This window comes from Musca vetustissima, unplaced genomic scaffold, assembly GCF_032173495.1.
Source record: "Musca vetustissima isolate MV318-11 ecotype Yass unplaced genomic scaffold, APGP_CSIRO_Mvet_v1 utg1866, whole genome shotgun sequence".
Lineage (NCBI taxonomy): Eukaryota > Metazoa > Arthropoda > Insecta > Diptera > Muscidae > Musca > Musca vetustissima.
In genome coordinates, this window is record NW_026880430.1 from 242,651 (window position 1) to 265,055 (window position 22,405).

At 33.8% G+C, this 22,405-nt stretch overlaps 1 protein-coding gene across 1 annotated transcript in view; it reads left to right on the plus strand.

The window, feature by feature from the left end:
• Positions 1 to 762, plus strand: part of LOC133326021 (glucose transporter type 1-like) — a 104,815-nt gene extending 104,053 nt beyond the window's left edge. The window contains exon 18 of the mRNA XM_061534698.1: positions 30 to 762. Within this exon, the coding sequence (XP_061390682.1) occupies positions 30 to 728 (699 nt within the window). The 3' untranslated portion in view covers positions 729 to 762. The remainder of the gene's footprint in view (positions 1 to 29) is intronic.
• Positions 763 to 22,405: the final 21,643 nt, after the last annotated feature.

Here is a 22,405-nt window from a genome sequence, read left to right on the forward strand (position 1 = left end):
GATCTTCATCGAACACCAACAGTCAACAGCAGCCTTTGTCGCCGGCCAACATCAACCTATCTTCGAGCACCAATAATATAAACATCGTATTTAGCAGTTCCACGGAGCGCAATGCAAATGAGGTGAAGTTCATCAATACAACATCGCGCACTGCCACTTCCATGCTAACATCGGATAGTTCGTATCTGCCATATAGTTATCCCTCGTACGACTACACCAATATGTCGGCAAACTCAACCTTCGACAAACCGCTGGGCATCGATGAAATATCGGCGAACCTGACCAGGGGAGATGATGCGAACGGCGGTACGACATCATCAAGTCAACATTCCTCGTCGCTGCATTCGCCCGAGCCGCGAGGTGTTTCATTTGAATCGTTTGATGCTGCTTCAGGCCACAATTTGATTTCATCGCACCGGGGCAGCTGTCAGTATTCACCGACAACACCACGTTCCCCAATATCACCCGGTTCACCAGGCTGTTCGTCGACCTATTCGGCATCGATAAATCCCTCGACAACATCCTATGTGCATTTGCAGCAGCAACATCCACACTATGATTATCCGCCCGGTATTCAGCGGTCACATGTACATGCGCACACACACTCACATCATTCGCATCATCATTTACACGATCATCATTTGCGTGAAAGTTTCAAGATCAGTAATGCTTTGAAGAAAGTACGCAAGCGGGCACGTAAATATACCGATTTTTTGCGTAAGAAATAAGTGAACATGAGAGAGCCGGACAAAAGAAACAAAACGAGCATGATGAACGGAAAGTAGGGAGAGGGAGGTCGAGAGAGAACGAGAAGTGTAAGAAAAATCGGAAGAGATTTAAAATTTGTTCAAGCGTTGATGCAAATACAATTTCGGTGCATACTTTTAGGAGTTATATTTGATGAAAGTCCGGATGAAAGTATGGAACTACAACTTACTAGAAGTTAAACCCCGAGCACAATTTCGTGACAGTTGCCCCGCAAATAAAATACAAAATTAGAATAGTCATATTTTAATGTTTGCTTTGTTTCTGTACTTTTTCAAAAAATAGTAAAAGATAAAATTGCTCTAATAAAACGAATACTTTTCAAGAGTTAGGCGATTAGAAAAATAGTCAAATAGAAATCCTTAAAAATCGCCACAATAAACCACTGACATTCTCGGATACCACTGCCATAATTGAGTAGTAAAAGATACAATTTGTAGCTAGTTTCCGGAGTAAAGGTACACTTTTCTTTCAAAAATTGGAAACATTTTGATATATTACAGATTCTGGAAAATGAAATGTTTGGTTTTGATTTTCTTGCAGTAGATGCAGATTTTCGCTTACAAGTTTCAAAAATCCTGAAAATATTCCTGAATGATGTGCACAATAAATTTCGCTCGATTCTTGAGGAAAATTTACTCAAATCGTTGGAGGTACATTTAGATTAGTGTCAGATTTTCGCAATGAAACATTGAAAGTTATACAGATTTTCTACAAAAATTGAAAATATTGACGAGGATTTCAAAAGAGTTTAGAGTAATATGTAAATTTTCTTTATCGAACGACAGAAAAAATTGCGGACCTTTGCAAATATCAATACAGAGAATATGACTTCATTTTTGTAGGTCGACCTCGTTTTTCCGAAATGAAAATATACGACGTATGTGTTATGGATAATAAACTAATTTACTTATTTAGCTGACTCTAGAACACAGTCGGGCGAACCACCGCACGCGTGCACTCTCGCGAGAGTAAATATCACTATTCTCTTAAACATATTCAACTGAACCAATTGAAAAACCATTGACACACACACAAAGACATGTGCGTGAGAACAGAATTTTTTACGCTCTGCCCGTGCTGCTCTAGAAAAAAAACTTGTTCCATAAAAAGATTTTCAGGCGCGTCGGTATTTTGCGCATATTTCCAATTTGAAAGACCGGATTTCGAAATGTTGTCTTCCACTTGATTTTTCCATCAAGCTGGGCCATCCTCATCCATTCTCACAACATGGCCTAGCCACCTTAGACGCTGCAGGTCGATGTCCGAGAAAAAATGGTACATTTCATGGTTCATTCAACGTCGACGCAGATCGGAAAATGTTTCTCTCAAACACATGATTCAGATCGATACACCAGCACGAGTAATATTAGCGTCTTGTAGTGGTCAGACGAAATGTGGATTTGTTTCTGAATGGCTTACTTAGGCCATAGTATCTCAAAACTGATGTCTTTTGCTCTCTAGTTTTCAAATTCCACTGCTGGCCCGAGTCTACTGGACGTTGATCTTCTTGGCATTTACTGCCAGTCCCACTTTGGAAGACTCTTCTCAATTCGTTCAAAGATGGCGGTTACCGCTCGCAATGATGTCGATGCCATCAGTTTCGGCGAGTAAAATGTGCTCTATTAATTTTGCAGAACGCAGACATGGCTTTAAACACCTCTGATCGGATTGGGTTGTCGAATGCCGCTTTCGTAGAAGCAGGAGTTGGCGCAGTGTGAAAAATATGGTGTATGGTGGAATTACCAGGTCTGAATCTGAAATTGCACAAAACGTTGTACACCGTGCGTCATTTAAATGAAATGATGTCGATGTCATCAGTTTCGGCGAGTAAATGTGCTCTATTAATTTTGCAGGAATGCAGAACGCAGACATGGCTTTAAACACCTCTATATTGGGTTGTCAATGCCGCCAAATTGTAAAAATAGTTAGTGCATGTTCCTGAAATGGTAGCATCTGACCGATGGCTTCTTGAATAGTGACATACATCAAGCCAAATTGTATTAATCAGTTAGTGCATGTTCCTGATCAGCATCTGACCGATGGTCTTGAATAGTTCCGCTGGCAACCCATCGGTATATTCTTCAGCCGATTAATTGATATTCTGACCTCATTTTAGCGAGGTGGTACACAATCTATTCCGTCATCTCTAATTGGTTTTGGGGTATCTTCTGCACCGCCACTATTTGATACTAGAAGCCTTGCAAAGTGTTTTTTCCAGATTCCTAACACTCTATACAAGAGGATGTGCCTGCACCAAAGCCTTGCATTTCCAGACTTCATTCTGACTCTTGCCCATCTCGAGTTGATCAGGCTCACGTTTTTCTTGTTTTTCTTCATTTTTCTGATAATACGTTTTTTCTTTTCTTCCGATAATTATCCCTCGCATTATGTGTTGCTATTGTCTGCAGTGTTGTCCTATACGCTCCGTTTTTCACATCAGTAGCATTACGACACTCCTGATCGTACCATGGGTTTCTTGATGGTGGTCTTTGGTACCTAAGTGTTGCTTCTGCTGCAGTTTGTAGGGAGTAAACAATTCTTTGCCATTGTGCTTCTATCGCCCGGGCAAGAAGTGCATTCGACTAGCAAGTGAGTAAGTTGAGCGGAGTAGGCTTCTATATCCGTTGTGTTTGTAGTTTTTCGACGTCGATTTCCGTGTTGTGTTAGATTTTTTTGATCACATTTTGACCGTAATATCAGCGACAGGTAAGGTCATTGTGAAATGAACTAGTTCATTGGAACTATTCGAAGAAGGGAATATAGGAACTAGGCGAAGCTCTCGAGTTTGTGTACTTCGTTTAGTTTATCTAGCAACTTTATATTACATATATTAATCGGAAATGTAAAGAACGGAGGAACTAGTTACTTTCAACGAAAGGCGAGACGGACCCATGTTTTTTTTTAATCAAAGAAAAAAAATTGGCGGTTGGCAATGTTAATCATTTAGTTTGTTCCAAGTAGATTTGTTTACAACAATTTTTGAATATGATATCTCGCAAATGGCCGCCTCTGGCGTTGATGACTTATTGTGCCCTTTTTGCTGCATTTCCATCGTTTTTGCCAAGATTTCAAATGTTGTCCTTGAGCTCTTCTACGGTCCTTGGCTTGTTAACGTAAACCTTTGACTTCAAATATCCCCAAAAGAAGAAATCAGGCGGCGTCACATCGGGCGAAAGCGGTGGCCAGTTGGACTTCCTGCACTCTAATCAATGGCAACACAAATGAGCGTAAGAAATCATGCAAGTTTAGCCGAACGCTAGAGTACCAGAATATACATGATCTGTCTAAAACAAGTAATCCGAAGTGTTACAGCATAGTTGTGAAGGGTATAACAATAGCTGAGATGTATCACATTTCAATATATATTCTAGGGCAAGATGAAATCAAGATCAACATAATTTCTATGAAACCTCTGAGTCTAGCCTATTAAAATCCGAAACATTTTCTTACAGAAATATATAAAATAATTTGAGAATATTTCTGAGTACAGAAGCCAAAAACCATTTTACAAAAAGTAATCTATATTTGACCTGGCTCAAATAGTGCGAATGCCTTTGTAAACTATATTTCTCCTTTTTAAGATTTCTCTCCAGAATTGTTATTGTTTTTTTTTTCAAAAATGCAACTCAAGCTATTCATTATTGCTAAGGTAAGGTCTAATCTTGTAAATATATATGACGCCCAACAACAAATGACCCAAGAAATATTATTTTTCGAATGCATTATACGCTTTATACCTTATGCACCATTCACCAGGCTTTTGCTTTATGCCACGCTTGCGCATGAACATACATTTATTTACGTTGAAAGCACAAAACTCTCCTAAAATAAAACACAGAGAGAGAATTCACATATATTATTGTAATTGTTGCTGAAATATTTATTATAATATCATGTGTATCTCTTTTTATCTCTCCATATCTCTCTCTAACTATTCTCTCTCATTCTCGTTGCTCAAGGCTCAACAAATTTCTCACCTTATTTTGGGCGTAAATATGTGGTATTACATGTGAAGAATAAATCGCAAAGTTTGGAAAGAGGAAATCAGTAAATATAGCCTCTCTCTTTTTTCTGAGAAAAAAAATAATGGCAGTTACACTGAGAAAAAATGATAAGCATGTAATGACTAGTTTAAACTAAGCAATCAATTATATGAAAAAAGAAAAAAAAACAAATTGAAACTATCTAAACAAGCAATAAACACAAAAAGGAAACTATTTGAATAGATAAAAATTAAAACAAAAGAAAAAATACACTAATTACACTCAAAGAAATCACATGAATAATGTTAACATGTAAAAAAAGTAAATTATGTTATACACTGCCAAAAAAAGAAGAAACCCAACAAACAGAAATAATCGAAAACCCTTAAATGAAGAAAAACAAAACAAAAACTAGGTTATGTCCACGACCACAAAAATCCCCCATATAGTCATGGTAGTCAGTCATCTTTAATAGTAGCTCGTTGAAAAGGCTGTTGCATTGCTCCACTGCGTAATAAAAAAAGGAACCATTTCAAAATAGCTCACACCAACATACTTGTAAAATGGCACTTTAACAATTTTAATAACAACATGGTGCAAGAAATATATTCTAAACAAAAAATCAGACAACAAACTAAGACATCTCTCACACAACGACATCATATAAATAATACAAGAAAGTCAAAAGCAACAACAACAACAAAGTAATTATAAAATAATCCAACAAAACCAGATTTCAAAACCGAAACAAATTATCTATAAATAAATCCAAAATTGTAGTTTTAGCTTAGCAACCGAAAAGTAAAATACACTTAAAGAAATTACATTTAATTAGTTAAATAATAAAATAATATAGGCAAATTGTTTATAAACCAAAAAAAAAAAATAAATAAATAAAACAATACCCCTTACATTATAGGTATATAGCAATTCTAATGGATCCGTTCCCAAACCCCAATACAGAAAAAATGCACTTCACAACAACAATGAAAAAATCCCCCGACACAAAAAACTCCAACCTTTGAATACGGAACTAATAACAAAATGTACCCTGAAACATTTTTTTGCTAAAATATTTTTGTTTGTAAAACACGAATGCCAAAACAATGGAATCGTATTAAATTGTTCAAAGAACGAACAATCATTATTTGTAGATTGTTCTTTCGTATTATTTTCTTTAGAATTTCTTTTCTTTGGAATCTCTTGACATTCTCAGGGATCATAACGTACCCCTTGTAACTTTTTTTCGCCCTAAAGCAGGCTTCGATTTTTTACAAATTATTGCTAACCGTAACTGAAAAGAAAAAAGTAAAACATAGATACGCATCTCCATTTTTGACATGTTAAATGTTATTTTCACCAAAACCACTGTAGTTTGGCATTCCGGATTCTTGGTGGGTGAAAATCAGATTTATTGAAATTTTGTCTATATATGCCCCAGGTTTAACATAGCTACCATTTAAAGGTAAATGATTGTAAATTTACGAACTATTCAATCTGGAGAAATATCTCACTTCATTCATAAATGATTAATAACACTGTGCTACAAAACAACAAAAAAACAGTGAGCGGAGCAGTATAGTCGGAAGGGGCCGACCATATGATACCCTACACAACTACCACGAAAAGTAAACTTTCTGCGGTTCTATATTCTGAGCCTGGGCAATATTTCGTGATATTTGCACACTTTTTACCGATTATAGATCTTGAATATTGACCGATCATCATCTAAACAGCCGCTCTAAGTATTTGGTCAGATCCCCTTCACCTTGTAAAATATGTGATGTTCTGCATATAATAATTGCCTCTAGAGCGACTAGAAAATCTGACAAAAATTACAGTTTTCGGTTCATTGCACCCCCTGAATGAAATCTCAACTTTACCGCAAACTATAGGCGTCGTCCTTGACCATAATGGGAACTTCATGTACAATTTCAAAGCGATCAGCGCGGCATTTCCGTTCTCTAATGGGGTAATGTTAATACTATGCACATAGTCACCTTGACCTAATTACGTATAACTCCCACATCAGAGTACATACAACCATATAAATGGTATCAATTTAAAGGTCAACAACTCTTGGATCTCTTGGATATACGATCAACTTTTCGGGCATATGTCCTTCAGGAGCAAGTATATACGCCCCAGAATAAAAATTTCGTATTTTTTCACACAGAAGTCTGGGTCCATTTGACCCGCTAAATATTGACCGATCTTTATCAAAACAGGCATGCTTATTCTTTTGCCCGACCCTCCTCTCCATGTAAAATTTCACGATGTTCGGACCATAACTGCGGCCTCTGGAGAGCCCAGAAAAACCGACAAAAATTAAGTATTTGATCCATTTCATACCCTAAATATTAACCGATCTTTACCATAAACAATAGGGGTCTTCATTGACCAGAACCCATCCTACATCGAAAATTTCGTGAAGATTGGTCCATAACTGTGGCATGTATCGTGTTTACAAATTATAATGGACAGACGGACGGTCGGACGGACACACATGTCTAGATCGACTCAGCTAGTCGAGATATGACGATCGGTATACTTAAAGGTGGGTCTAGGACCAATATTTCGCGGCGTTACAAACTTTTGGGACTGCACAAAGCTATAATACCCTGACAAAAAACAGGCATGCTTATTCTTTTGCCCGACCCCCCTCTCCATGTAAAATTTCACGATGTTCGGACCATAACTGCGGCCTCTGGAGAGCCCAGAAAAAACGACAAAAATTAAGTATTTGATCCATTTCACCCCCTAAATATTAACCGATCTTTACCAAAAACAATAGGGGTCTTCATTGACCAGAACCCATCCTACATCCAAAATTTCGTGAAGATTGATCCATAACTGTGGTCTGTATCGTGTTTACAAATTATAATGGACAGACGAACGGATGGACACACATGTCTAGATCGACTCAGCTAGTCGAGATATGACGATCGGTATACTTAAAGGTGGGTCTAGGACCAATATTTCGCTGCGTTACAAACATTTGGGGCTGCACAAAACTATAATACCCTGACAAAATAGTTGTGTAGGGTATAATTATTCAGGGGTTCTAATGTACCAATTCTGTTTAGTTGGAGTCCTTGGAACACGAAAATACTACGTTTTTCTCTACATTTACCATTATAAAATGAATTTTCGAAGTGACCCAGAAAAACCAAAGATATTTTCGTGGTCCAGGGACTCCAACTAAACAGAATTGGTACATTAGAACCCCTGAATAATTTTCGTGTCGCACAGTATAACCATTTTCTATGTATAGCAGATCTACACATGAACAATGATCTGAAAATTTCCATTATATTCTCCACCCAAAGCATGCATATTAAAAGTATTTCTATTATTTCCGGAAGGCATGTAGACAGTATTTTATTTAAAGAACGTAATTTTTTCTTTATGTGAAAAATTACCAAACGTCCCCCGATTTTGTTATGTTCCAAAAATTATGTTCACCGTTGTTATAAAATCCTCTATTAAAACACAATCATATAAAACTACCAAAACAGAAACAAAGGCCCCGTTAGTATAATGAAATTACATTTTAGTACCAAACAACCTAATATCTAATTAAAAAAAACAACAACAACAAAAATTTATAGTTATATAGATAAATAAAATAAAACGAAAAAATAAATAAATTAAACTTAAACAAAATATTGTTATAAGTACATTAAGTGAATTTGTATAAAATAAAATAATATTATGCTAGATACAAGAAAAACAATTTTAAATAAAAAAACTGTAGTGAAGACTTATAGTAAAGTATTGTAATGTTAACATTGAACAAGAACAAAAAAACAAACAAAAACAATTTGTACCAAAACCTTGTGTTGTATAAATGTTATTTTATACAAAATGAAAAAGAAAAGAATTTTTTTTACATTTTCAATTTGAATTAGTTAATCTATTCTGTTTATTTTTTAATTCGTCTACTATAAAAATCTATTTATTATTTAACAAAAAAAAAATAACTATGAATAAGAATATTTAATTAAAAACAAAGTTATCATTATTGCATTTTATTTCATAACAAAAAGAAACATATGGGATCCACACTGAAACCTAAAAAATGTATTTCTATATAGAAAATTAAATATTGTTTCAAAATACAGAAAGTATTGGGGATATGCTTTTCAATCTTCATCTTAGTTATTCTAGTTATCAACGTCATTCAGTAAATGCGCACTCTATTACACAAGATTTGTAGAAGAACACGTTTTGCTCCTTTAATGACAGAACTATAAAATATATAGTATGCTCGATCTTCTCTATAAATTCTTAAATTTATAGAGGGCTTAATACACGAGAACAGATATATTATACAAACTCCGTTATTTTCGATTTTGGCACATCTCTCTGTCTATGTAAAGGCCGCATTTATGGTTTGAATGCAGTGAAAATTGCCAAATCTCATTTATTGAGATTTTGACCCCATTGAAATTAGATATAGCTTCAATGTTTGTCCAATTGATAAAAAAATTGTGCACAACATACATAATTGAGTACACATTAACGTGCATGGAATTTTATTGAAATCTGTTAAGATTTAGATATAGCTGCGATATATATTTTTGTCCGATTTTATGCACCAAACATCGAAAGTTTGAACACCGTGCGCAAATATTCCTACATTTAATTGTGCCTATATTTATTGAAATCGGTTTAGTTTAGGATGTAGCTCCTACATATATATATATATATATATATAAGTTTGTCCGATCGAAATGACATTTTGCTTATCGTACAGAATTGAGCTTAGAATAAAGTGTGTTATTTTTATTGATATCGGCTATGAGCAGAACACAAGTTTAATTTGGCCAATTTAACCCTGTAACCGGTTTTTATGTATTAAAACAGCAATGTGTTAAGACCAAGGTAGATATATAAGGTAGCCGCATCGGCGAATTGGGAACATGATATGTCATAATTGTAAACAAAGCGAATAATTATTAATTTGCCGTAATATATCAAATTTGAGGCGAGTACCAATCCACCAATCAGAACAATGTATTTTTGAAGTATTAAAAAATTGTTTACATTTTTGCTAAATTGTATAATTTTGTCAAAATCCTAAAATTATGAATTAAAAATATATTTAAGGATGCAAAACTGTTTTTCGAGGTATTTCTTGAGTGAGAATCAAAATTGTGAAATAATAACTAAATCATATGTATAAAAGATGATTGTTCTTAATAGTTTCAGGTCTTGTGGTATGCAAAACCACAAAATCGTCATCTAGGACCCCTATTAAAATCACTACAGAGCAGTTGGTGTCTTTAACATTTCCACAGACATAACTTCATGTAGAATGGAATATATTGATCTGCAAAAGGCCCAGTATCGACAACGCCAATATTTGAAGATTATGACATTTAGTATTGTAAAAGGGTGGGTCATTACCGAAACAGTCAATATTCACACAGATTTGGGCTTAGAGACTGTACCGTTCTAGTCAACGGAAGTCACTGTAATTAGCATTTTGAAAAAAAATAATAATAATAAAACGAACACCTTCCGTTTTACCATTCAAGTGTTCCCACTATCTTTTCTTGAAGGATATAACCTGTTCTTCTGTTTGCTGTTCAAGTCATATCTGTGTGCCCATCCATCGGTACTTTATTAAGTTATGATGTATGTTCCTTCCGTTCTGGTCAAAGGCAAAATCAATAATTTTGGCAGTGATATGAAATGGACCAAAAACTTTATTTCATTTTCTAGTGGCTATGGAAGTCACAACTATGGTATTGTCAGAGGCTGAAGTATGAGAAAATCGCCTCATGGTTTTAAACCGGATAGGGATTATGCTCCGGAAAAAAATTTAAGTCCATTGTCCCAGATTTTACTCTATATACTTCTTTTTTCATTGTTTTTTTATTTTTTTCATAACATTTATTTCAATAAAATTTTGAACGCATTGTTTTTTGTATTGAAGTTTAAATTCACTTTTTATCTACCTACGGCGAATTTAAATAACAAAATTTTATTTGACATATAATGTTACCATCAGCTGCCTTGATACGGTTACCTTATTAATATACCTTGGTTAAGACTATATCTAAAAGTAAATTTGGAATGGAATTGTTTGTACAAGAAAATATTAAAATTACAGTTCATTTCAAATTATGGCGGATAAATATAGTTGCCATATGTTACATATGTAAACATTATACAGCAATGCTGCCAGATCAATACATAACATTTCTTCCCTTACGTACTTCTTCATTCTGGCGAAAATCTAATTCTACATTTGTGCACTCTGGCCGATCTCCGTACTGGATATTGAATTCTTGGCTGATGTTATTAGACTTCAGTTCCGTATTCCTAGTCAAATCCTGATTGTGGCATAGAGTGACATTACCCTGGGGTACTGAACTTTTTTGGTGTTTGGACATCATTTGATCCCATTGCATTCGATGTATTAAATTGGTGATGATGGTAGAAATCGTATTGGCATTGCTCGTTGGTATTATTTTATCTGCACGATCTCGTATTGATCCACATATCTGTTAATGCGTTTGCTATTGTAAGGAATTCCGTAGTGCAAGTCTCCAAGCCACTTATCTGCACTGTTGTTTTCTGACAAAAAAAAAAATACAATTATGCATAGGCTTGAAACTGCAGAATTTAGGGTTGAACTGCATAGCCTGCCTATCCGACATCTCCATTTACAAATCTAGATGTAAAATCGATTCCAATCATGTTCGCCTGTAATACAAAAGCATTTGAGGTTTTGGGTGCGGTTGATTTTATCCTATTTGACACCCAATTCAAATTTGACAAAATGTCGGATGTACAGAAAAACTGACAGCACATACGACATTGATGGCTCGTGTATCACAGCTCATGTAGCTCTCGAGCAAATATATTTTTCCTTTTGTCCAAATGTAGACCAGATTTCTTCGAAAGTTATGTCTTGTGCCACTCTTGGGTTTAAACGCAAGGTTTTAAATGCAACGCCGATCCCATGTACAATAGAATATAATCTTTGTATTCAACATTCCTTTGTTTCCTTTGTTAAATATTTCCGCGATGGTCCTCGAGATCTCTGCATCTAGTGGCATGTTGAACATTTCCGCTTCTGTCACCACTTTTATGTATTGAACAAGATAATACTTAATAGCCTAGATAGACGACAGCATTAATTTGCATTAACAGTCTTAATTCAAATTAACTTGTACATTATCCTCATTTTTATGTATCGTAAATGCACAAAATCAAACTGAATTTATACTGAATTAAACAATTCCAATATGGCAATGCTGTTGAAAATAAATTATTTGTTGTCAAATTTGTTTACGTTTACGAAAAAATATTAGAAATAAAGGCAAATATCAAAATGTTTTCCAATCGGGAGCTGTTTTACTACCATTTTAGCTGTTATTCTTCCGTTCTGTCATGTATCTATTTCATAAAGATGAAGTCCCAAAAAATATTGGAAACAATTGTGAAAATTTTCATCCTACACACAGTCAAACAATAGTTTTGAAACAAGAAACTGGTCCTTAAATGCAGAAACTCTCGTCTGTCAGGGGTAAATATTAATTCAAATTAGGAACTTTTTAATGCAAATTAAGGCTGCCGTTTGTCTATGGTATAAGACTAAAATTACAGTTTATTTGAAATTATAAAAGCTAACTATAGTTGCCATATGATAAAAATGTCAACATTACAGAGTGATTCTGCCAGATCAATACATAACACCGGCCAATTTTTTTTACTTTTACTTTAAATGCACGAATAACTTTCGTTGGATTTGGCTCGTATTGGCAGACCCACATGGTCGTTTGCAGTTTTCTTTCGGGCTTATGTGCATTCATGTATGTTTCGTCACCTGTGATGATCTTAATGGAGAAACACATAATCAGGCATGACATGTTAAGATGACCTTGTTTAATGTAAGAGAGTAAAGGTGAACAGCGTCCAAAATTAAGTTTGACTCTTATATTCCTTTATAAATTGACATATCATACAATGCCAACTAAAATGTTATGCCTGAATCCTCGTACGTGTTTCCCCCTTTATAATCGTTTTTAAAGCACTGCGGACTTTTACGGACATGTGTTCATCCAATATCGAATATATTCCCGTGTAAAAAATCCTTCAGGTGGCCTTTATCTCACTCTGGCCGATCTCCGTACTGGATATTGAATTCTTGGCTGATGTTATTCTACTTCAGTTCCGTATTCCTAGTCAAATCCTGATTGTGGCAACTAAAAATGTTATGCCTGAATCTATAATCGGTTTTACTGCGGCCTTTTACGGGCATGTGTTCATGCAATATCGAATATATTCCCGTGAAAAAAATCCTTCAGGTGGCCTTTATCTCACGGTTTGTAATACGGCGATCTTGCATTATTAGTTCATGCACGAAATCGATGTAAAGTTACACCTTCTTCGAGCTATCGGAACTATTACTTACATTTAATGTGTGGATCCAAAACGCAACAATAAAGTAAAAAACTGCTCAATTAATATAAAACGTTTACTATTCATTTTATTTATAAAAAAATATGGTTCCTAATACAATTTTTGTGTATACTATTTATTTATTTTTTATATTTTTATATGTTGATATAATAATATTTATGTTTTTAACAAAAAATAAAAACTATTGTCTTCCATTATAACAAAAGAAAATAATAATTAATTTTTAGTTACCACAAAAAAATTTATTTATTTTAATTAAAACAAAAAATACATTAATTTTTAATGGGTTTTTATTGCTATAAATTTAATTAAATTTATTTTAATTTTTTTTTAATAATTAAGGAAACAACCACTAAAATATATTTAAAAAATAAATTTAAAAAATAAAATTATTGTAGAATACAACCAAATATAAAACGAAATAGTTAATAACAAAACAAAAATAAAAAATATTTCAATGCACTGCCAAAATGGTTTATTTATTTGTTTGTTTTATGACAACAACAAGAAAGAAAAAGAAAAAAATAATAGAAAATAAAACAATTAGATTAATTTACACAGAAAATCGAACAAATATGATAACAAAGGATTCTGTAAATACGAAATAAATGTTACAATACACAACAACAACAAAAATAATTATTAAGAAACTAAATAAAAGTTTATATATAAGCTAAAATATAATAATATGAAAGAAAAACAAAAACACAACAACAATATACTCGATATAATTTTTTGTATAATTTTTTATGTTACGAAATTTAGAAAGTTATTTAAATTTAAAAAATTAAAAAAACAAACTGGAACGACGACAAAAAAAAACATTATAATTACATGATATTCGAAATCACCTGTTGAATAAAAATAAAAAATAATTACAAAACTTCAATTAAAAAATTCATTTAAAAAAATAAAATAAAAAACAATGTTTTATGGTTGTGCGTTTTAGTTGATAGATTTTCCTGAACGTGGCTTTTTTGCGGATTTAGTGCCTTAGCTTCACTTTTGGCACGGGGATTCTCAACGCCCGAAATCCTAGTATTCACATAGGTGGATGGTAGTTTATTCGGCAATAGTCCGAAGTATTTATTCTAGAAAATAACTGTTCAACCATTCCTTTTTTATTTACAAGCAAATTGTCTGGATCATGTTTTGAAAAGTGTTGGCATCTTTTCCCTGGGTAAAATTTTGCTTTGTTCGGGTCATAATTGTAGACTTTAGGGCAAATAGAAAAATATACAATATATATATACTCCTAAAGGGTGCCGTCTATATAAAAGACGTATCGAAGGTTTTTATATACATTTTTATAATTCAAGACAAAATCCCATTCTTAATATTGTAACCAAAATAAATATTTTTTTCATGGCTATATTCAGGAAGATCTTTTATCACTTAAAGCCTAAAACCGGGCACTGTAATAACAGCAAAAATGTAACCGATAAATAAATGATGCAAAGAAAAATATGTATATATACTTAGTAACAAAACAAAAACGACATAATAAATTTAGAGAAAATGGCAAGACATTATAAAAAAAAAAAACAAAGAAATACTCAAGCGATAACATGCAAGACAAAAAAAACAACAAACATTTTTAACGAATCCAAAAACAAAACTGAAATATATATACATATATTTATATATAATAAATAATATAGGTTATAATAAAAAAGAAAAAAAAACAACATATATAAAATTAGCAATAAGCGATTGCTAGGAAAGTAAGAAGAAAACCAAATTCTAAAATAGTTTATAATGAAAGAAAAAAAGAAACAAACAAAAATAACACACACAAAAATATGCCTAGAAAATAATAAAATAATTACAACAACAAAACACACACACTTAAATAAAATTACCAACTAGTTTAAGGATATAAGTTAAACATAAAACAATACTTCGATAAAATTTATAAACAAACAACAACAAACAATAAATAACAACAAAAAAGTTTATTAAAATAAAAATAATGTCACAAAAGCAATGATAAAATAAATTACAATGTTGCAAACAAATAAATTCATTCATTAAATAAAATAAAACAAAATATTAAAAAAAAACAAAGTGTTTTATTCACCATGAAAAATTACAGCCCTTTTGGTTGAAAAAGGCGCCTAAAAAACTTCCAAACAGACAGACGGACATGGCTAAATCGATATACGTTACAGAGGCAACGACGAATATTTTGACGTGTTGCAAACGGAATAACAACCCTGTAGAAAATGTCAATAGAGAATGCCTATTGACTCACTACTGACATTGTCGACAATTTTCCTCCGGTTGCTGGGAATACTCGCGGGGGTAGGGTTCGTCACAGAAATTTATATCGAGGTGATCTGGAGTGAAAATATGTAATTTTAGTCTTCAAATTCAGGATACATCCCTTTACTTAGAAACTTAAACTGATACACGGATTCTATATAATTTTTATGTACTTTGCAAAGATTACAAAATATTTTATATTAAGGCCCACGGCGGCTCTTTATTTCGATTTGCTTTAAAATCACTTTTGTTTGTATAAAAGCCAACGACGGCTCTTTATTTCGTTTGTTTCTCCAAGTGGTTATGGATCGTAGGGTTATTTCGACTCTGCTATAAACACCTTTTATATGAAGGCCCACGACGGCTCTTTATTTCTGTTTGCTTAAAAACACCTTTCTTTAGATAAAGGCCCACGACGGCTCCTTATTTCGATTTGCTTTAAAATCACTTTTCTCTGGATAATTTATAATCACTGATTATAAATCACTTTCTTCACTATTTTACACTCACCGGTACTTTCTTTCTCCTCTGGTGATCTCTCCTATCCTCAGGAACTTCTTGCTAGTTTGATGACAAGCCCGGCTTGTCTTTTTTTCTACAATCGGTCGCGAATTCCAGTCGCCTTCCCAACATCGAAGCTCTGCTGCCGCGTCGACCACGTGGTCTCTCTGCTAACAGGGACTTGTTTACGAACATAGTGTCAAGGGGAGCGGGAACATGTTTACATCTTCATTAGAATTTACCTTTCAACTAAACATTTTAGGCAAAACTGTACTACTCTATTTTGTTCAAGTCATCAATTAGTAACTTTGGTTATCATTATGTTGACAACGTCGTATAAAAGGTGTTGACAATGTCTTCATACTTAAAGACAAAAGGGTTTCCTTCAGGGAAATTAAATATTTACTCCACTTTATATCGGAAATAGTTTTGTTAAAAACGTGAGATTTTATGTAAATGGTGCACTAAACATCCAAAGTTTGTCCGATCGAGACGAAATTTTGAACACCCTACTAAATTGCTCTACAATGTAGTATGGTAATTTTTATTGAAATCAGTTCATATTTAGATATACGAGGGCGGTTCGGCGACTTCTTAGCCTATCAATCAAAGAGAATAGTTTAGCTACAATTACTCGATGGAAGGCATTTTGAAGTCTTATCAAAGTTTTGAAAATTTATTTTGAAGTCCTATTTACACGTTTCAAAAATTCGATCAAAATATTATTTCAATATATTTCAAAATATTTTGATCAAAGTTTGATAAAAATGTTTTGAAGCTAATTTACACTATTGGTAATTTTTTATATTGAAAATATTGACTTTGAACATCTGTTTTGGTTATTTTGAGAAATAGTTTAGTATTAATAACTATGGACGACGACATGGTCATCAGCATTTGTTAATATTGGAGGAAGATGTAGCTGATAACAATGAAAAAAAGAAGAAAACAAAAGCATGGCGATTAAAACGGAATGTTACCGAACTATACAAAAACTTTGCACGAATATCACCAGACGATTTTGATTTTTTGCTTCAAGTATTGCCATTAATAGAAAAGGCCAATACTTATATTAGGGAATCTATATGGCCCGGAGAATGCCTGACAATAACATTGAGATTTTTAGGGACTGGGGACAGCTATACAAGTCTGACGTTTTCATACCATCTCATATTATTTTATTAATTATAATTTAATTCGTAAGTGATTTAATTCCGTTGTCACTTGCCGCAACAGAAATGTGTGAATAAAAACATATGATATGTATTGATCAAAAGAATGAACATGCTGTCAAAATATTTACACGGCATCAATAAAATCTTCAAAAGTATTCTTCAATAAATTTTGAAGAAATTTATCTGTTTACACGAGTTTGAAGCATGTTGAAGACAATTTTTGAAGAAACCTTCAACCGTGAAAATTAAGCTTTAGTTTTTCAAAAATTATTTTTTCAGTATAATCTCCTGAAACTTTAATACACTTAGTCCAACGCTTTTCTAGCAATTCTATACCTTGATTAAAATAGTTTTCCTCAAGGTCTTCAAAATAGTGGTTTATAACTTTAATTGCATCTTTATTTGATGTACAACGCTTGCCAGCAAGGAATTCTTTTAGATTTGGTGAGAAATAAAACTCACTGGGAGCTAAATCAGGAGAATAGGTGGGTGGTCGTGTTTCTCGAATTTGTACATTAAATTGATCCAATAGGTTGCAATAGTACTCTGAATTTATCATTTACTCTTTTGCAGATAGTCCATCGATAAAATACCTTTGAAGGCCCATAAAACCGTTGCCACAACCTTACCAGACGGTTGAATTGTTTTGCCTTCTTTGGGGCACATCCTCCAGCTTCAGTCCATTGTTTGGATTGTTCTTTTGTCTCTGGAGTATAGTGGTGGTTCCATGTCCCACTAACAGTTATGAAACGACGCTTGAGAAAACCAGAAAACCAGAATGTTCCTATGCGTTTTTGGTAGACTATTAAAAATGCGGCACCCATCTCGCAGAAAGCTTTTTCATCTGTAGAGTTTTTCATGTAAAATTTTCGCTCGAAATTGGGCACACCATTTTGCACAACATGGGAATCTAGGAATCTATCAAAAACTCTCGGAAAATGTCACATGGGATGTAATTGGTTCAGATATAGATATAGCTCCCATATATTTTTTAGTCCGATTTAAGGTGAATGGTGCACCAAACTGTTCATGTTTGTTCGATTGATACCAAATTTTACACAACATTCTAAAGTTAGTATAGCCTAACATGTGTTAAGGTATTAAATTGAGCCTAGAATATTGCATTTTGCAAAATTTGATTCAGATGCAAGTATTGCTCCTATATATATTTCACGAACTTTTATTCGTCGATCATCTAATACCATATCATGCACTTTGGCTACAATTTCAGTTGTTGTTGTTGTTTTTGGACGTCCACTACTTGGTTCATCTTCAATGCTTTTACGATCACGTTTAAATTCAGCAACCCAATTTTTATAACCTTCACCACACTGTGGTACAGGGTATTATGTCTTTGTACATATGTTTGTAACATGCAAAAGGAAACGAGACAGACAATTGGTTCCTTTTGAGAATATGCATAGAATCACTTTCTGAGTCGATTTATGCATGTCCGTTCGTTCGTATGTCCGTCTGTAGATGTTAAATTGTAAACAAAGTACAGGTCGCATTTATGATCCGATTTGGATGAAATTTGGCCCAAGGACAAACTCTATTGAAATTCAAGAAAATCGGTTCAGATTTAGATATAGCTCCCATATAAAGTTTCGTCCGATTTAAGGTAAATGGTGCACCAAAGTCTCTATATTTCCATCGATTTGCACGAAATTTGGCATAGAGTACTGAATTAGGTCCAGAATGATGTGTGCTAAGTTTCGTGCAAATCGGTTCAGATTTAGATATAGCTCCCATATATAGTTTTGTCCGATTTTATGTAAATGGTACACCAAAGCCCTTATATATCTTTCGATTCGCACGAAATATTGCATAGTGTACTGAATTGAGTCTAGACTGACGTCAGTTTATATATAGCTCCCATATATGTTTCCGTCCGATCTAAGGTAAATGGAGCTCCAAAGTCCCTATATATCTTTCGATTTGCACGAAATTTGGCATAGGGTAAAAAATTAAATTAATCTTTGGCAAGTTTCCGTGAAATCTGTTCACATTTAGATATAACATAGCTTCCATATATAATTTCGACCTATTCATGTTGATTGTACACCAAATAATCAATGGGTGCCTGATTTATACATTTTAAATATTGAAGCATACTAAATAGCGTGTGTAAAGATTGCTTTAAATCTATTTACAAAGTGTGGAATAGGTTACAGGATATCATGTGTTGGAATTGATGTTAGTGGGTTTACTTATAGATAAAGATCACATATTTAAGTTCGTTCAATTTCAAGTGTTTCTTCGAAAAGGCGGAGTTTGTTAGAATACATATGTAGAATATCCCCAAAGTGAGGAAGGGTATCGCCCAGTCCGACTTTACTACTTTCCTTTTATAATTCTCGTTTTCATAAAATTGAATTTTGTTTTTTAATATAATTCGAAACCCATATTAATCAAGAATGCCGCTATAAAATTTTCAGATTGAAAGTCTCAACAACTCTTGAAGATATAGCCGATTTATTGTGTTATCATTATGGCATGAAGGCAAGAGTGATTCTCAAACTTTAACCCGTTTTTCTCGAACCAGTGTTTTTACAACTGGTTGGCACGGTTCCTAAAAAACCTACTAATCCAATCGCTATCAGATTATTGAACGTTTATATGTGAGTATATTCCTATCACATGAACTGGGATAAATCCAATCGGAAAGCCCTTCTTATTTTTAATTTAGTTTGTTGTCAAAAAAAAAAGCGATTTCTCTGCCATTTTGTTAATTTTTGTGCGAAATCAACAATAACAATAAAATTAATAAGAAATTAGCTTAGATCACATAAAACAACAACCATCTGTAATTATTGATCCTCTTTTTTAAATTATCATATATATATATATATGCAAAGTTACAAACCTCATTTACCATCCCATTGGAAGAAGGGGGTGGTTTCCCTAATTCACACGCATTTTTTTATTAAATAATTTTTTTTGTCATAAATACGAACCGCGAAAAGAATATAACACAACACACTTAAGAAAATGGAAGAAAAAAAAGCACATTAGACAATCTGAACATGCTTCTTCTTATTAAAGTAAATGTAATATTTCAAGTAGTTCGCCAGTTAATGATTTTATACGCAATATTTGGGTAAATACTCAAAATGGGAGTACCTTTGTAAGGGGGCTACCAGAAAACGGTACCCATGGATAACTCTCTGTGCCAAGTTACAGCCAATTTTATTGTAAAACGTGTCTAATCGGGAAGTACGGTTATACGGGGGGTATTTCAAAACATGGACCCAATATTCGTTTTGATATTAAAAACATGTGAGCCAAACATGTAGCAACCTGTATCAAGTAGTTTATCAGTTAAAGAGTTCATAGCCAAGTACAGGTCGCATTTATGATCTGAATTGGATGAAATTTGGCATAGGTCACTTATTCGTCCCAAGGACGAACCCTATTGAAATTGGGAAAAATCGGTTCAGATTTAGATATAGCTCCCATATATATTTAACCGATTTAATGTAAACGGCCCCTATATATCTTTCGATTTGCACGAAATTTGGTACAGCCTAATCATTTAGGTCTAGAATGATGTCTGCCAAGTTTCGTAAAAATCGGTCAAGATTTAGATAAAGCTCCCATATATACTTTCGTCCGATTTCATGTAAATGGTGCCCCAAAGTCCCTATATATCTTTCGATTTGCACCAAATTTGGCATAACGTACTGAATTGAGCCTAGAATGATGTCTGCCAAGTTTCGTAAAAATCGGTCAAGATTTAGATATAGCTCCCATATATACTTTCGTCCTATTTCATGTAAATGGTGCCCCAAAGTCTTAATATATCTTTCGATTTGCACGAAATTTGGCATAACGTATTGAATTAAGCCTAGAGTGATGTCTGCCAAGTTTCGTAAAAATCGGTCAAGATTTAGATATATCTCCCATATATAGTTTCGTCCGATTTTATGTAAATGGTACCCCAAAGTCCCTATATATCTTTCGCTCTGCACCAAATTTGGCATAACGTACTGAATTGAGCCTAGAATGATGTCTGCCAAGTTTCGTAAAAATCGGTCAAGATTTAGATATAGCTCCCATATATAGTTTCGTCCGATTTCATGTAAATGGTGCCCCAAAGTCTTTATATATCTTTCGATTTGCACGAAATTTGGCATAACGTATTGAATAAAGCCTAGAGTGATGTTTGCCAAGTTTCGAGGAAATCGGTCCAGATTTAGATATAGCTCCCATATATAGTTTCGTCCGATTTTATGTAAATGGTGCTCCAAAGTCCCTATATATCTTTCGATTTGCACCAAATTTGGCATAACGTACTGAATTGAGCCTAGAATGATGTCTGCCAAGTTTCGTAAAAATCGGTCAAGATTTAGATATAGCTCCCATATATAGTTTCGTCCGATTTCATGTAAATGGTGCCCCAAAGTCTTTATATATCTTTCGATTTGCACGAAATTTGGCATAACGTATTGAATAAAGCCTAGAGTGATGTTTGCCAAGTTTCGAGGAAATCGGTCCAGATTTAGATATAGCTCCCATATATAGTTTCGTCCGATTTTATGTAAATGGTGCTCCAAAGTCCCTATATATCTTTCGATTTGCACCAAATTTGGCATAACGTACTGAATTGAGCCTAGAATGATGTCTGCCAAGTTTCGTGAAAATCGGTCCAGATTTAGATATAGCTCCCATATATAGTTTCGTCCGATTTCATGTAAATGGTGCCCCAAAGTCTTTATATATATTTCGATTTGCACGAAATTTAGCATGACGTATTGAATTAAGCCTAGAGTGATGTCTGCCAAGTTTCGAGAAAATCGGTCCAGATTTAGATATAGCTCCAATATATAGTTTCGTCCGATTTCATGTAAATGGTGCCCCAAAGTCCCTATATATGTTTCGATTTGCGCGAAATTTGGCATAACGTACTGAATTGAGCCTAGAATGATATCTGCCAAGTTTCGTGAAAATCGGTCCAGATTTAGATATAGCTCCCATATATAGTTTCGTCCGATTTCATGTAAATGGTGCACCAAAGTCGCTATATATCTTTCGATTTGCACGAAATTTGGCATAACGTACTGAATTGAGCCTAGAGTGATGTCTGCCAAGTTTCGAGAAAATCGGTCCAGATTTAGATATAGCTCCAATATATAGTTTCGTCCGATTTCATGTAAATGGTGCCCCAAAGTCCCTATATATCTTTCGATTTGCGCGAAATTTGGCATAACGTACTGAATTGAGCCTAGAATGATATCTGTCAAGTTTCGTGAAAATCGGTCCAGATTTAGATAT